The 15,942-nt window shown below is 36.8% G+C and overlaps 2 protein-coding genes across 26 annotated transcripts in view; one reads left to right on the forward strand and one right to left on the reverse strand.

Moving 5' to 3' along the window:
* The window catches only part of FXR1 (FMR1 autosomal homolog 1), a 68,452-nt gene extending 67,194 nt beyond the window's left edge, over positions 1–1,258 (forward strand). For 21 of the 23 annotated variants that reach the window (XM_081571072.1, XM_081571076.1, XM_081571078.1 and 18 more), the window contains 2 exons: positions 4–95; positions 839–1,258. In XM_081571072.1, coding sequence (XP_081427198.1) covers positions 4–95; positions 839–1,009 — 263 coding nt within the window. In that variant the 3' untranslated portion in view covers positions 1,010–1,258. The remainder of the gene's footprint in view (positions 1–3; positions 96–838) is intronic. The other 2 variants (XM_081571087.1, XM_081571092.1) reach the window with 1 other exon arrangement.
* A 3,769-nt stretch (positions 1,259–5,027) lies between these two features.
* DNAJC19 (DnaJ heat shock protein family (Hsp40) member C19) lies at positions 5,028–14,441 on the reverse strand. Of its 3 annotated transcripts, XM_081571096.1 has the most exons (7): positions 14,316–14,441; positions 13,493–13,544; positions 13,340–13,413; positions 12,531–12,610; positions 11,796–11,866; positions 10,380–10,457; positions 5,028–5,226 (listed from the first exon to the last, which is right to left on the reverse strand). In XM_081571096.1, exons 1-6 carry the CDS (start codon positions 14,316–14,318, stop codon positions 10,387–10,389), a joined length of 351 nt encoding a protein of 116 aa, XP_081427222.1. In that variant the 5' UTR covers positions 14,319–14,441; the 3' UTR covers positions 5,028–5,226; positions 10,380–10,386. The 3 variants fall into 3 exon arrangements, with proteins under 3 accessions (XP_081427222.1, XP_081427221.1, XP_081427223.1); XM_081571095.1 differs by lacking the exon at positions 5,028–5,226 and having other exon boundaries at positions 6,834–10,457; XM_081571097.1 differs by lacking the exons at positions 5,028–5,226; positions 13,493–13,544 and having other exon boundaries at positions 6,834–10,457.
* Between the last annotated feature and the right edge of the window lie 1,501 nt (positions 14,442–15,942).

Consider the following 15,942-nt stretch of genomic DNA (forward strand, 5'->3'; position numbering starts at 1 on the left):
CAGTCACAGTTGCAGATTATATTTCTAGAGCTGAGTCTCAGAGCAGACAAAGAAACCTCCCAAGGGAAACTTTGGCTAAAAACAAGAAAGAAATGGTAAGGAGAATTTAACCTGTAGGTTTTGGCTTTTTTGTTTTTGCTTTTGTTATGGTTTAGTTTTATTTTTACTTCTTAACTTGTATGATCACTTGTTTCCCCAACTAGACCAGTAATACTTTAGTTAAAGACTACTCTTGATTTTGTTTTTGGCCCCAGGTAACTGAAGATATGCATGCTTGAGCCTGAAATACTTTTCAATTAGAACTAGAAATAGCATTTGTAAAAGATATTGGGCATAGAGACTGTTAACATTAATTTGGGGAGCAATAGGCTGTATAGACTCTCTTCTTAGTGGAGGATAAAGACCTTTGTTTCAATTCTTTGAAATATTTTAAGGGAATTGATAACGTAAATTTGAGTTTACAAAAAAGGTGAGTAAATAGGTGGTTGTTTGCCTTACTTCGGGTATTAACTGTCGATGTCTTTTTATGGTGAGTTCCCCAGTGGTTACAGTGAAACTAGGTGCAAGTTTTCAGTAAACAGGCACAGATGCTTCCTGTGGCTTATGTCCTGCTAGCTACTAGGGAGAGAGAGTGGAAAGACCCAGAGAGGTGGAATACATTGGGGGGTTTTTGTTGTTGTTGTTTTCTTTTTTAATTTTAAGAATGTTTTAATTCAGATCATTGTGGTATGTGAAACTAAAATTATGTATTAGCTAATTAATGTTTATGTAGTTATTTTCCTCCTCAGTTATAGATTTTATTTATAAAGAAGTTGAAAAAGTTGTCTCCCTTTGGCAGGCAAAAGATGTGATTGAAGAGCATGGTCCTTCAGAAAAGGCAATAAATGGCCCAACTAGTGCTTCTGGCGATGAAATTTCTAAGCTACAGCGTACTCCAGGAGAAGAAAAGATTAATACCTTAAAAGAAGAAAATACTCAAGACGCAGCAGTCCTGAATGGTGTTTCATAAACTGAAGAAGTTCCTAGTTTACAGTTCTTTTACATTACATTTTACAATAGTGCTTGTACAAGCTTGCCAAAGATAGAATATGGATCGCCAGTCTTTCCATCGCACTTTCAGTTCCTCCATTTGGAATTCAGAAAGGGGAGGGATCCTGAAGAAATCATATGTTAAACATACTTTGACACCTACTGTGTTATATATCATCAGATGTGCCTTGAGAATAGTATATGTAACATTAAAAAAAGTTGCTGGCTATAGGAAATGTTATTTTGTTTTCAAAATATGGCAGAGATGGGGGGAGGTGGGTGGGGTGGGATCCCCTAACCTAATATTCTTTATGAAAGCATTAGCTGCTTTTGTTACATTTTTAATAATATGCAACCACTTCTTCACCTGAGGAAAACTAGAATGAAATGCAGTCTAAGATATTTTGCACTGAATTGTAATTTCTTCATTAGTTTTAGTCTGGAAACTGGTCTGTTTTAATGTGTTTTAAAAATGCTGTATTGTAGAGGAAAATCTGCAGACCACTGGAATACATTTGTTAAACACTCATCTGCAGGGACACTGGGTGTTATTGGCAGTGACTGTTCTACATTGAGGCTTTGTTTGGTTTATTTATTAAAGTGTACAGTATTTAAAAAATCAAACATAGCTTTAGTTAAAACACTAAGCTGAATTAGGCATGTCCATTCAGACATAACCTGAACTACTGAAAAGATCAATTTCCAGAAGGTTTATTCTGTATAAACTACATGTTAGTCTTCAGTAGAGTATCTTTTCTTTTTTCTCCCTTTTTTTTTCTTTTTTTTTTTTTGTTTTGATTGTTTGATGTGCAATATGTTTTTGTATGCAGGTAGTAAATAAACTTTTGATCTTCCATTTGCTGATTTTTAACTTTCTACTTTTTAAACCAACTGTTGAAAAGTAGTTGGACCTACCAAAAGGCCTAGAGTAGTATTCTGATTGCTTTTTAAGATGCATTTATACTTGTTCATAAATAGTATTAAGATATTAGTTGGTCATTTTGTAATGAATCCTCTAAAGTCTTAGTAGTTAAAAATTTAGTATGTTAGAATAGAATGGTTTAGGGAATTGGTCTCAGAGATTTGATATTAGGAAAGTCTTTTTAACAAAATTCTAGTCATAGGCAACTTTTGGAAGGCAGTGGGGTAAAATCCAGAATTTTACTTTTGCCTTTGATTCTTCGTTAATTTTATAATGAACAGTTTTTAAATAAGGAATGTCACTGATTTTTGGTTTTCAAGGTAATAATTTTAAAGGTTTTCATATAAATGATTGGATTTTTTGTAAATATTTTGTCCAGATGGCTTAATGTTAGGACTATACAAACTTTTAACACAAAAGTTTGCAAGCTGATACTTGTGGATTTGTGGGAGGGTTTTGCTCCACAATATTATATAAAGACTACTGAGCAAGAAGAGGGAGCCCTTTTGTTCACTTAGGATCTGAGAAGTATTTTTATGTGCATAACTTGTGTTAATTTGTTATGTGCATAAAAAAAACAAGTGATTTTTCAACTGAAGGATAATTCAGGATGTAGCTAAAAATATTTGCCAGGTCAGTGTATATAAACCTTAGCCCTCAAATTTATTACTGGTGAGGTTAAGATGTGATAATATCAAATGCTTTTTCCTAAAACCCTAATAATGGAAAATTTTAAGGTATAGTGTGAACAGTGCCGTCTTTGGAGTTTAAAAACAAGTAACATTTTTAGCTTTTTTATTCTTCTCTTCCATAGTAGAATTATAAATTAACTATAAGGTATGGGAATTTTCAGTATTCTCCAAGTTGGAAAATATGGCAAAAAGAAAACGATTTTTCATTTTCTTCTAGGTAGTAGAATATATTCATGAAAATCCTCCTTTTTCTGTAAAGACTGGTTGAATGAGAAAGGAAGAAACACAAAATCATCTTAAAAGTGGGGTTAGCCCAAGGAGTTTTTTAGAACTGACAACCATATTCTAGGATATAAATATTAAGATTTCATTTTTTACAAATGACTAATCCCAATATCCTTTAAAAATATATACTTTTTTTTTTTTAATAGCATATGCTCAGATTTAGACGTGAAAATCCCAGTCCTCAAAGGTAAACTATTCTTTATAGAGGTAGCCTTCCAAACTTTGAGAGAGGTGCATCTTTTTTGGCTATTAGTTACATGAAATGTTGCTATGGGAGAACTTGCCAGCTGCTGTGACCTCCTCCCATCCCCCCACCAATTCTAAAGGTTTTCTGCAGGTTAAATATGTTTTAGCATATATATATACAAAATTATGTATGATACCTGAACTAAATTACAAATTAAAAGGTGAGATTACATGGGGGTAAAAATGATCATTTCCTGAAACTTGGGATGCCTTAGGCCTAAAACTGTTTTGCAAAATGGTATGAATCTCTGTTGACAGGTCAGTCATCATTGGTAAAATTACAGTAGGGATACATAAAAGTCTTAAGTAGTTACTGTATTTTGATGTGAAGGTGAGAGAGAGAATATCAAAGTAGTGAGTTCAAACCACTGAGACACTGCTTAGGGAAGGCTGAGGGAGATTGCTTAAGTAAATACTCTTTAAAAAGCAAGTATAGATATATACAGGTAAGCAAAATAATTAAACAGGAAAACACTAAGCTGGTGGTTTACTCTTTTTTTTTTTTCTGGTCAGCCATTCTTTTGTGGCTAGGATCCATCACCTTGGAAGTATTTTTGTAGCTACTGTTTGCTATAAGTTTGGTGTTTAACCTTAGATGGTCTGCAAAGTTGGTTATGTTAATTTAATATTGCTGTAAACAGATTGACTTTTGAGGTTGAAACCAACTAGTCAGTATTCTTATAGGCTGTGCCTACACTGAGCTTAGTTTACTAAAGACAGGTGGATGGAAAACTAGTTATATAATGCAGTAAGTCCTATGTCAGATGATTGGTCGTTATTGGAAACGAGTAAAGGAAAATTACTTATGTTTTCTAAGTTTCCAGAAACTTTGGTTTGAACTGGATCTATGGGTTTAGCAATATGCCAGAAGGTAGCAAGTAGAGTGTTCATTGTAAAGTCTCATTCAGTCTTCCTATCTTTGCTATTTACAGTTTGGATCCCTTGCACCCTTTATAAGGATATCTGATAGAGTGAATTTGCTGACCCCTTATTTTTAATTTTAGTTTCTTATTAAGGATGCTTGAATGTGTAATAGTCACTTATAACCTATGATTAACCTATGATAGCATTTGGGTTTAATTTCAGAGGACTGTTGGAATAAAGCAATAACTGCAGTCTGCTATAGTAAAACTTTTTGCAAGTGGTGGTAATTTGAAACTATTCCGCTGCTGGTTGAAAATGTCAGTTATGCTGAAACATAGGAAATTGCCAAGAGCTGGCCACTTCTGACCCACAAAAGCGACAATTTCTTATGGTTCAACCTAATAATAATACGTTTTAAGGTATAATAATTTACTCTGGACATCCAAGCAGTGAATCTTTCTGAGTCTAATCATCCAGAAAACCCCTAATTACTGGATGAGGGAGTTGCATACTCTATAAGGGAAGATACAATTTTGTAAAAAATGGTTTATCAGTGGATCACTTCAGATTCAGATTCATCTGTTATCTTCTACATTAATGTTTCAGGTACTGAAGTACAGAATTGGGGGTCACTATCTTAGTTGTACTACCCTCTTCTATATTCTGTTTTATCCAACTAGATCCTATAAGGGCCTTTCTAATATAACTTGGTTCTAGTCATATGTTAGATACTGTGTGACACTTATTAACCATAGTCCTATGTACTCTAAAAGAGTATGCTGAATTAAAATGTGTTTGTTTTATATATGTATCTATCCCAGGCATTTCCAGCTATGTTGTATGCAATCTAAAAATAAAGGGCAAAATTATTTTTTACAATATTCTTCATGTCAAAGCTCCACTATTAAGTATACTAGTTAGCAGTTTCTCAAATCTGTGTTTTAATGAGTGGTATTTTGCGGGGGGTGGAGAGTGAAATTACAGGGGTATTTTCTGGATGTTTTTGTATTTTGTACCTTATTTTACTTGGATTGTCAAATGTAGCTACTCATTTTCTAGGTTAGAGACAATTTTCGTTATAAAAATTATTCCATAGTTTTTCTAGATGAACTGATTTATGCTTCATTGTTGCCTGGAGCTCGTACTGCAACCTCTTTGAGCTTCATTTTTCACCTTGCTGTTTTCAGGCTGTAAAGAGTCACGTAAACACTTCACTTGAAATTCCATTAACTAAAACACCACTAAGGCCACAGCAAGTGTTAACTTCTTCAAGATTATATCTTAACACTGGACTATGTGACCTTGTCATCGGGTCGGGAATAATAGGTTAACACTGGAGAGAAGCTCTTCCTATATCCTGTTGCTAAGGCAACAGCTGACTCTAAGCAGATACACAGCACTGAGCAACAGTGCCAACAACAAATAGCAGAGCTTAAGGTTATTTAAGTTTCCCGGTACTGAAGGTTCTCTCAGTCCAGGATTCTTTAACTTAAAAACATATTCTAGCATTTTAATTTTAACCTCAGATTTATAGATTTTTTTTTTCCTATCATGTTCTGTCCTTTGAAGTTTTGGAGCCAACTGCTTGATTTTCTTTGGAATTAACATGTTTGGGGGAATCATTTATGTGAGTAAAATACGATTTCAAGACACACTTCTGAAGTGCAAAAAAACTTAACAGATCGTTATCAACAGAAAGATGCCTTATAAATTCTCATTGAAACAGTAAAACTCAGTATTTTAGCCTAAAGTGTTTAAACTTGATTATCTCTTAAATGAAGGCATTTTGTCTGGGTTAATTTAAATGACTTCTGATACAAGGTCTTCTTTAAGGTAGGACATAAAATTTCTGGTGTGCTGAATATTATAACGCTTTTTAGTGTGTAATAGTCCAGCATGTTTAGGTTTTTACCCTTGTGTTAAGATGGAAGTTATCCAGTTTCTTCCACTTCTCATTTTACATCTAGCTGCCTTTTACTCTTCTTGTTGTAATTTAGAGCAGAAGAAATTAAGAACTGAATAGAAAACTATAAAATCAAGGTTATCACAATATATTGATACGGACTTGTGTTCCATCTATTTTCCCACAGGTTCACAATTATTTCTTGAATGGTTTTGGTCTGCATGACTTTTATTAAATGCTTCCATATGTATTCCCATCATTTGTAAAATACTTGAAAGCAAGAGAATTTGCTTAAAACTCTTATGGGTTGGAATAGATTTAACTTCAGGACCACCCATTATAGCCTCCTTTCATCACCAGCAAAGCAGGTTTATAAAGCTTATGAAGCAGTTAGGACTCATCTTGATGACAACCTAGAGGCCCAGTGAAGGCAAAAGGAAAGGGGCTCAGTAGGAAAACTGAACCTCTGGTATGCTAGTTCTAAATATTATGGCTGTAAATAGGCCTCTTTTAAGGACTAATACATAGAGAACCAAATTATAAGTGAACATAGTAAACTGGAGAACATATTCTGGGCTTATAGTTTTAAGTAGCTGTGCAACTCAGCATAGTTTCTCATTTTCCCATCCACAAAATGTGGAGAAATCGTCACAATTTGTCATCTCCCCCCCTGACCCAACAGGTAAGGAAGCAGAGCTCTAAGCATATAGATTTCTTGCTCAAAGTTGCCTGGCTATTGATAGCAGAAGTTTTGACTTGAAACCTGTATCTCCTATTCCCTAGTCCTATATTCAGCCATAATCTTCCTCCCTTTTAAAAGTGTGTACATCTGAAAGGAGCAACCGATAAAAGGCCCCGAGGTGTAAGTGTAATGACAAGTACCAGACTCATATCTCAGTACTACCAAGGAAAACATCCCTGGGTTTTATTTGTGAAAGGTACCACAGTGTAGAGGTTAACAGCATACGTTTTTAGGTTGGCAAAAGATCAGCTTTCTTGACCCAGCATGTTGCTTTGGGCAAGTTTCTTAACCTCACTGAACCTGTAAAATGTACTTTTAATAGAAACTACACTACCCCTGGAGATACAGGGGAAATGCTTAGCACAGTGCTAGCACATCATAGTCAATAAATGTTAACAATACACAAGTCTTTTGTTAAACTAAAAGATGAAGGCTCTCTTGTAGATCATCCATACTGGTATCAATTATCATGACCTTCAGTTCAGTCGCCCAGTCGTGTCTGACTCTTTTGCGACCCCATGAATTGCAGCACGCCAGGCCTCCCTGTCGATCACCAACTCCCGGAGTTTACCCAAACCCATGTCCATTGAGTCAGTGATGCCATCCAACCATCTCATCCTCTGTCGTCCCCTTCTCCTCCTGTCCCCAATCCTTCCCAGCATTAGGGTCTTTTCCAATGAGTCAACTCTTTGCATGAGGTGGCCAAAGTATTGGAGTTTCAGCTTCAACATCAGTCCTTTCAATGAACACCCAGGACTGATTTACTTTAGGGTGGACTGGTTGGATCTCCTTGCAGTCCAAGGGACTCTCAAGAGTCTTCTCCAACACCACAGTTCAAAAGCATCAATTCTGCGGCGCTCAGCTTTCTTCACCGTCCAACTCTCACATCCATACGTGACCACTGTAAAAACCATAGCCTTGGCTAGACGGACTTTTGTTGGCAAAGTAATGTCTCTGCTTTTAAATATGCTATCTAGGTTGGCCATAACCTTCCTTCAAGCAGTAAGCGTCTTTTAATTTCATGGCTGCAATCACCATCAGCAGTGATTTTGGAGCCCCCCAAAATAGTCTGACACTGTTTCCACTGTTTCCCCATCTATTTCCCATGAAGTGATGGGACCAGATGCCATGATCTTAGTTTTCTGAACGTTGAGCTTTAAGCCAACTTTTTCACTCTCCTCTCTCACTTTCATCAAGAGGCTCTAGTTCTTCACTTTCTGCCATAAGGGTTGTGTCATCTGCATATCTGAGGTTATTGATATTTCTCCCAGCAATCTTGATTCCAGCTTGTGTTTCTTCCAGCCCGGCATTTCTCATGATGTACTCTGCATATAAGTTAAATAAGCAGGGTGACCATATGCAGCCTTGACGTACTCCTTTTCCTATTTGGAACCAATCTGTTGTTCCATGTCCAGTTCTAACTGTTGCTTCCTGACCTGCATACAAGTTTCTCAAGAGACAGGTCAAATGGTCTGGTATTCCCATCTCTCAGAATTTTCCACAGTTTATTGTGGTGCACACAGTCAAAGGCTTTGGCATAGTCAATAAAGCAGAAATAGATGTTTTTCTGGAACTCTGTTGCTTTTTCGATAATCCAGCGGATATTGGCAATTTGATCTCTGGTTCCTCTGCCTTTTCTAAAGCCAACTTGAACATCTGGAAGTTCATGGTTCACGTATTGCTGAAGCCTGGCTTGGAGAATTTTGAGCATTACTTTACTAGCATGTGAGATGAGTGCAATTGTGTGGTAGTTTGAGCATTCTTTGGCATTGCCTTTCGTTGGGATTGGAATGAAAACTGACATTTTCCAGTCCTGTGGCCACTGCTGAGTTTTCCAAATTTGCTGGCATATCGAGTGCAGCACTTTCACAGCATCATCCTTCAGGATTTGAAATAGCTCAACTGGAATTCCATCACCTCCACTAACTTTGTTCGTAGTGATGCTTTCTAAGGCCCACTTTACTTCACATTGCAGAATGTCTGGCTCTTGGTGAGTGATCACACCATCGTGATTATCTGGGTCGTGAAGATCTTTTTTGTACAGTTCTTCTGTGTATTCTTGCCACCTCTTCTTAATATCTTCTGCTTCTGTTAGGTCCATACCATTTCTGTCCTTTATCGAGCCCATCTTTGCATGAAATGTTCCCTTGGTATCTCTTAATTTTCTTGAAGAGATCTCTAGTCTTTCCCAGTCTGTTTTCCTCTATTTCTTTGCATTGATCGCTGAGGAAAGCTTTCTTATCTCTCCTTGCTATTCTTTGGAACTCGGCATTCAGATGGGAATATTTTCCCTTTCTCCTTTGCTTTTCGCTTCTCTTCCCAGCTATCTGTAAGGCCTCCTCAGACAGCCATTTTGCTTTTTTGCCTTTCTTTTCCATGTGGATGGTCTTGATCCCTGTCTGCTGTACAGTGTCATGAACCTCTGTCCATAGTTCATCAGGCACTCTATCAGATCTAGTCCTGTAAATCTATTTGTCACTTCTACTGTATACTCATAAGGGATTTTATCTAGGTCATACCTGAATGGACTAGAGCCCTCAAATTCATGACTTTTTTACCCAAGAAAAATGGTAAGTCTGATAGCTTTCAATGAAATAATAGATTCTTAAAAGGTAAGCCTAGAGAAAAAGAAAAACTGATTGTTGTGAAAGAAAAATGTGCTCTGTTGTGCTCTTCAGTATTATTTTAAGGTGGATTCCATTGTCTTAATACTTCTATTAAAACAGGTATGCTATTTTTGCATTAAACACTGAAGTATACCTACTATATGAACTTTTCCTTTTTAAAGTTAATGCCTAATTGCCTTTGGGCGTATTTTCTATATGTCTGAAAAATTTGCTTTTTAGTTGATACGAAACTCTTGTTCATAAACAATTTTCGATTAGGAAGATGGAAGTAAAAGGCTAGTAATCGCATTATTAGCAGATTTCTGATTTTCAAGTTCATACCTCCAAAATCACCTGTGATTTCCCAGTAGGCTGTGAAAATGAGTCACCTGGTATCTACAAAGTAGTGCTCTGCCTACTGTGTTTTAACAAATGTTTAACTTGATTATGTAAATAACCAAATAATTTATAAACAGTCTCTTTAAGGGGCTACCTATATAAAATGCACACACTTCATAAAAAACAAAACATGTACTCTCAAATCTTTATCATACTGTTACAGTTTTTAATGTATGAAATCTGAAACAATTCAGATTTATCACTGACAAAGAGGTAAATACATACCTTACATCAATTTCCTAGGTTAAAGTTGTGGCTAAACTCACTTTAAAATTCAGGATTCTAAGTGACTAGGGAGTCCTCTGTACCTTGAACAGCCTGCCCTCCCAATGAGATGAGTCCCTACTACAACAACCTGTGCTAATACCATCATATTTATCACATTTTAATTATCAGTCTCCCATTAGATTGGGGATTCCTTTAGGGCAGAGACTGTTGTTCACTTTGTCTTGAAATAGGTACCAAATTATTTGTCAAATGAGTAGTGAACAACACTTAAATGGTGTGCATTTAGCCATAATATAACCTACAAATAATCTATAATCTGATTTAAAATCATCAAATTTAAACAGATTTATACCAAGGCTTTGATTTAGCTTGTGCTAAATAATTTCTAAAATTTGTAGGTTTCAGGCATTTTATTATAAAAAGCTGGTATGCATAAGTGAATAAGAACTTAAAATCATCATACATTTACTTCATTTTTTAGCTTGACCTTCTAGTAAATCTTTAGCTTCATTGATTTTGGCTGCTATATAAGGAGATCCTCCTATAGAAAGAAAGAAAAAAGGAATAGTTACAATATTGTATTCTCCAATTTCTGCCTGGTGAAAAGCTATTACCTTGTTTCAAGAACTCCTGTTTAAGATAAAATGAGCAGAAATGAAATTTTGATTTTTTAAATAAGACACTGGAACCGGATGACTAAAAACACAGTTAATATATTTGATCAATGGGCAATGATGTATTCCAATGAGGGAGATTTATACACACACAAAATGGCACGTCTGAAAAAGCTTAAACAGAAGAAATGAGATTTAAAAAAATTCTCATGTGACTTTGAAATAGTGTAAGTTACCTTTTTCATAAATGAACACTGATTTATCGTATTGTGTTATAAGTCATGAAATTGTCAGAGGCTTCTGAGCTTTGTTGGAAGACCCCACTCTAGTTCCTTTTCCAGTTATCAACAGTCCTTTATGATGTCACCTACAGCTGCTTTTCTACTAAACTGGAGCTGTGATTTGAGTGAGTCTCAAAAAAATGTGGCCCCAAACCAGCAAGCATCAGCAATCAGTAAGCTTAGTTAAGATGTAAATACATAGGTTCCATCCTACAGAATCAGAAGCGCTGTGGTGTGTGCTTAGTCGCTCAGTCGTGTCTGACTCTCTTACCCCATGGACTGTAGCCCTCCAGGCCCTGCTGTCCACGGGGATTCTCCAGGCGAATATTCTCTAGTTAATACCAGCTAAGTTTTGTAAAAGATGTTATGCACTCAAATACCAAATATTTACCACCCCATTGAAGCCAAAACCCTCTTAATGAGAGACCTCTCACGTGAAAGTAAAAGGACTTAAACACTGAATCATGGATTTTGTGGTCTATGTTTATGTTTTGGTATTCCATTTGATCTTTCAACAGAGCCTAGGCTGGTTAGAAGTGTATCAGAAACTAATAAACATATCCTATAGTTCTCTAGGTAACCACTAGTTTAAAAAGTCTAAATGGATAGGGGGAAAAAGTTTGTTAGTTTCATTAACTGAAATTCAACATTTTCCTTAAGAATGTAGACACCCCTCACGCCCCACCCCAAAAAGTAATTAGCAGTATTTAAGACACATCACAAGTGCAGGTCTCAAAACATGGTTAATGCTTATCACTACTTCCAAATGACAGTAGTTACTAGATCTGCTTATTAGTCTATACGTAAATTTTCCACTTAGTATTCTTTTAAGATACCAAAAGAGCAAGTAGACCCAGCTTGGGAGACAATGCTCACAAACAAATCGAAGTATTTTCCTTACAACAGCCAAGATTTAGCTATAAAATTATCCCATTAATAACAGTCACCCCAACAGAATGTGTTAACAATTCTAATGATACTTACCCTTGTCTGGGTGATTTAAAAGCATAATTCGTCGATGAGCATCTCTTATTTTGGCTTTATTGGCAGTAGGGCTAATTTTAAAAAGGAAAAGATATTATTTACTTCAGACTAGTTCTGGGTCACATTAAAAAACTATAAAGGTAAGTTGAAAATTGTGAAACTGGATTAAGTCAATAAAACAGTGTGAAAAGCTACTTAGGAGCCTCTTCTCTAACAAGGAAAATGATTATTCTGAATCACTGAACAGAGCTCCTTAGAAAAATAAGATATTCTCAGAAATTGAGTTGAACTTGAAATTTATTACAACAATCCTGTTATTGGAAAGCATGTTTTAAGTATCTGGAAATGAAAGAATTTTCACCACAAAATTTGTCACTCAGTTATACAGAACAATATTGAGTACTGATTATCTGTTGAAAAATCTACCTCCAGTTGAGTTAACAAGTACTTCTGTGTCAGTGGGCCTTATCTTTGGACTTTTGTAGGGAATGTTAAGGTTTAAAAAAATGTATATAATAGATGGAAGTCCCTGGCAGTCCAGTGTTTAAGACTCTGCTTCCACTGCAGGGGGCATAGGCTTGATCCCTAGAGTTGAGGAACTTAAGGTCCCGCATGCCACACAGTGTGGCCAAAAATAAAAAATAACTCCTAATAAAAAAGAGAAGGTCTTTTATACATTTGCTTCTAGCTCTAAATTTGAAAGAAAAATATTAAAAATGTAAGAAATTATTTTACCTTACACCTAGTATTAATGCTGCTTCCCGTTTTGTCATTTTGGGTTCAAACCCACCTCTGTAATAGCCACCACTGAAGGCCTGAAAGAGGAGATGCATTTATAGGAAAAGAAGATCAAACTGAAAATTGCTAAAAAAAATGTCTATAAATGTTCACAGAACCAGCAGAAAACTTTTAAGAGTAATTCCTATGGTATTTTAGCTTATAAGTAGCAACAGATATTTTAATGATCATTAAACATCCATTTCTAACCTTCCACCCCACCAAACAACCTAAACTGTCAAAGATAACAAGACAAAATAACAGTGCCTCAAAGCCAGTTCTTCTGGGAGTGAAGGGAAGATTATTCCAAGCTAGCCATGTTCAAATAAAAACTTGATCTTAGACTATGACTAAATGTTTTAGAACAAGTGCTTTATAGGATCTGGAGATCTTTTGAGCAAGTTGTTCAAGGATATTTTGAGGTTCAAGGCAGCTACTAAAGACTTTAAGATACGTACTAAGAATCAGGCTATTGGGTCCATTGACCTCGATGTGTCAGAAATCATATTGGTAAAGCCTACCATTACCCACTATGTAACTCAATAAAGTAACATTACCTTTCACGATACTAGAACTGTTAACATCTCTTCCCCAAATCCATCATATATAACATTTGATTCTTTAGAGTAGCCCCATTACAAAGCTCAGAACTTCTAAACCTTTTTGTGGGAAGCAAGAGAAAGGGTCTGAAGCAATCACTTAGAACGCCATGGATGTCTGGCTTCATACACAGCAAAGAATTAGCAAAAGTGCTAAAGAAGTCTTACAGATTTCGGTAGACTTTGAAAAACTTGTTTTACTTGAGGCTCCATATGCTTCATGGCTTGCAAAGCATAACGACCTAGAAACAAAAGCAACAAAATAATTAAAAAGTCCTCAACGTCCCCTACTTCAGTTCCATCCCCAAACCATAAACAAACCTGCAAATCCTGCAGCAGCAATGGTCAGTCCAACTGCTACCACTGTACTGGCCTGGTAAACGGAAGCAGAGTTAAGTATTTATTTCTCTCATTCTCACCCTATCCTATCATGCCCATTCTCCCATTTCAACTCACTACAAATTTTATTTCAACGGGAGAAACAACTTTGAGGGTGAAAATACTCTGTCCAAGGATCCTGCAAATTTTACATCCAACGCGTTGTAAAAGGTATGGGGCTTTCACTACGGGAGGAAAACAAGCAAGTCGATTTGCTTATTTACTTTGACAACAATGAAAAGGATGACTTCCCGCTCCTTGAAAACTTCTCCTTCACCTCAGGGAAAGTGAAGTCACATTTAAATTCAATCAAGAGGAATGGAAATAAATTTTCCGCCAGAGAAAGAACTTTGTACAGAGGGTTCCTGTAAATTCTGATTCAACGTTAAACGTGAGCTTAACAAAGAGATTAGCTTTTCATAGCGCCTTCGGCCAAATATGTATAGGAATCGAGAAGTGTGTCAGTCAGCAAGAGAAAAGAGGGAAGACAGTGCAATGTAGATAAAGGACTACGAGGAGAAGGAGAGGAACAGCAAGTATAATCAAGTGCGTTTCCATTTATCTTCGAGCCCTAGGGACGGCAGGCACAAAGGCCCGAGAGCGGTGAGCCAGCAGCTTTGTGTCCTAAAGAGGGTCACTCTCCCAGGCGCTACACCCCCAGCTCAGAGTCGCATTAGGGAGACATCGGCTCCTCTCCTCCCAGGCCTTGAGCAGAGGTTGCGAACTGGGCCTGAGATCGCCCAAGAGGCCGGAAGGCCGAACTCACCATGGCACCTGCTCGGTTCCCCTGCCTCCACCAGGAGCGCGGTTCATCCCAGCCCACCAAGTTTACGCCTCTATCACAAAGCGATTCGGCCACCAGCAGCACTTACAAACCACCTAAAGGCGCCCCAGGAAATACGGCAGTGGCGGCCGTAAACTAGGTCGGAAAACTGCCGTAAAAGTGGGCCTGCGGAGGGGAAAGAAAAGGTCGCTCAAGCAGTGGGCGGGTGGAGAACGCGACTTTGGATTGGTTGGTGGGTGGGCGGGTCACCTTCTTATTGGGTTCAAAGGTGGGGCTTCTCGGCGTTTTGTCCTTCAAGTCTGGCCTCGTTTTGTTCTTTGCTCCTGGGCCTCGAGTATTTGGGAATTCCTATGGGAAGGGTTTTGGTATAGGGCATGAGCAAATACTGTGTAGCTTCACTCGGAACGTTTTTCTTTCTTTACATCTTAGCACCTCCACTTGGCATTTATTTTGTTTGTAACTGTCAAGAGTAATGAATATCCATATACCTGCCGTTACAATTCCACCATAAAACCAAATAAATGTAGCGATACAGTATAGCAAAAAGATGTTCTAGAAAATCAAAGGAGCAAAGCATATTGTTTCGGGGGTTGTTCTGTGGCATTCTTTTATTTAAAATAATTTTATTTAAATATGTGACTTGAGGGGAACTTGTGTGAATGGGGTTTGGTTTTGTGAAATGGAATTACCACTTAAGGACAGTTACTATTCTGATCATGGAATCTCAGAATCACCTCAACTAAAAAATGCTATTTAAGATTACTCCCTTTCTCAAAATAAAAAGTAATGTTTGGTTTTGCCTTAGAGGGTATCTATACCTAAAAGGAGAAAAGAAAAACAATGGAGACAATAATGAAAATTTTGCAGTGTGTTGTTGGTATAATGAAAATAAAATTGGAATTAATTCCCACTTAGAATTTAGACAGTATCAGAAGTCTGTTTACATTGCAATAAAATTCTGCTTTGATGAGCTCTTTGGTTATTAGACAAATATGTGAATTTGTTGGCTTTGCTTTCCTGCTCTGTAAAAAGATTCTGTATTTGGATCTCCAAGGCAGCCCTGAGCTGGAATGAAATTTATTGTTAACAAACTCTCCAAAACTGAGATCCTAGTGTTAAATGTACATCTTCCTTTTTTGCCTTTTTAAAATTTAGTTCTTAACCCAACAACTACAAAAGATAAGTAAGACATAAGACCTTGGGATCAAATTGGCCTGAAAAAAGTTTAAAGTTCCTATGTTTAAGACTCCTGTTACATATGGTTTTGGTATATACAAGCTATGATATGTAGCTTGCTTGAGGAACACAAGCTTAGACTTAGGAAACCAGGGGTGGAGACACTTGAAGTGCAGATAGCTGTTTTTGGATGCAAATCGAACTAGATGCACAACCTGTCTTTGTCACTTACTATTTATGTGCATTTGGGCAAGTTATTCCTGACTCTTCATTTTCTCATTTGTAAAACAAGAGTATGATGGCTATCTTGCCAAATTTTTGTAAGGATAAAGATGTATATTGTGTATTCTATACATACTTATGGCTCAGTGTGTAGCTATTATTATTACTAAGAAAGGTCAGAGGGAAGTCAGAGTGCAAAGTTCTTCCCAAT

The sequence above is a fragment of the Giraffa tippelskirchi genome, chromosome 2 (assembly GCF_054371585.1).
Source record: "Giraffa tippelskirchi isolate mGirTip1 chromosome 2, T2T-mGirTip1v1.2.pri, whole genome shotgun sequence".
NCBI classification, from domain to species: Eukaryota; Metazoa; Chordata; class Mammalia; order Artiodactyla; family Giraffidae; genus Giraffa; species Giraffa tippelskirchi.

Coding starts and splice junctions, on each gene's coding strand:
- DNAJC19 (XM_081571096.1), bottom strand. Junction 13,414..13,492: donor TGCTGCTGCAGGATTTGCAG/GTTTGTTTATGG, acceptor TTTTGTTTCTAG/GTCGTTATGCTTTGCAAGCC. Junction 12,611..13,339: donor TTCAAAGTCTACCGAAATCT/GTAAGACTTCTT, acceptor CTCCTCTTTCAG/GCCTTCAGTGGTGGCTATTA.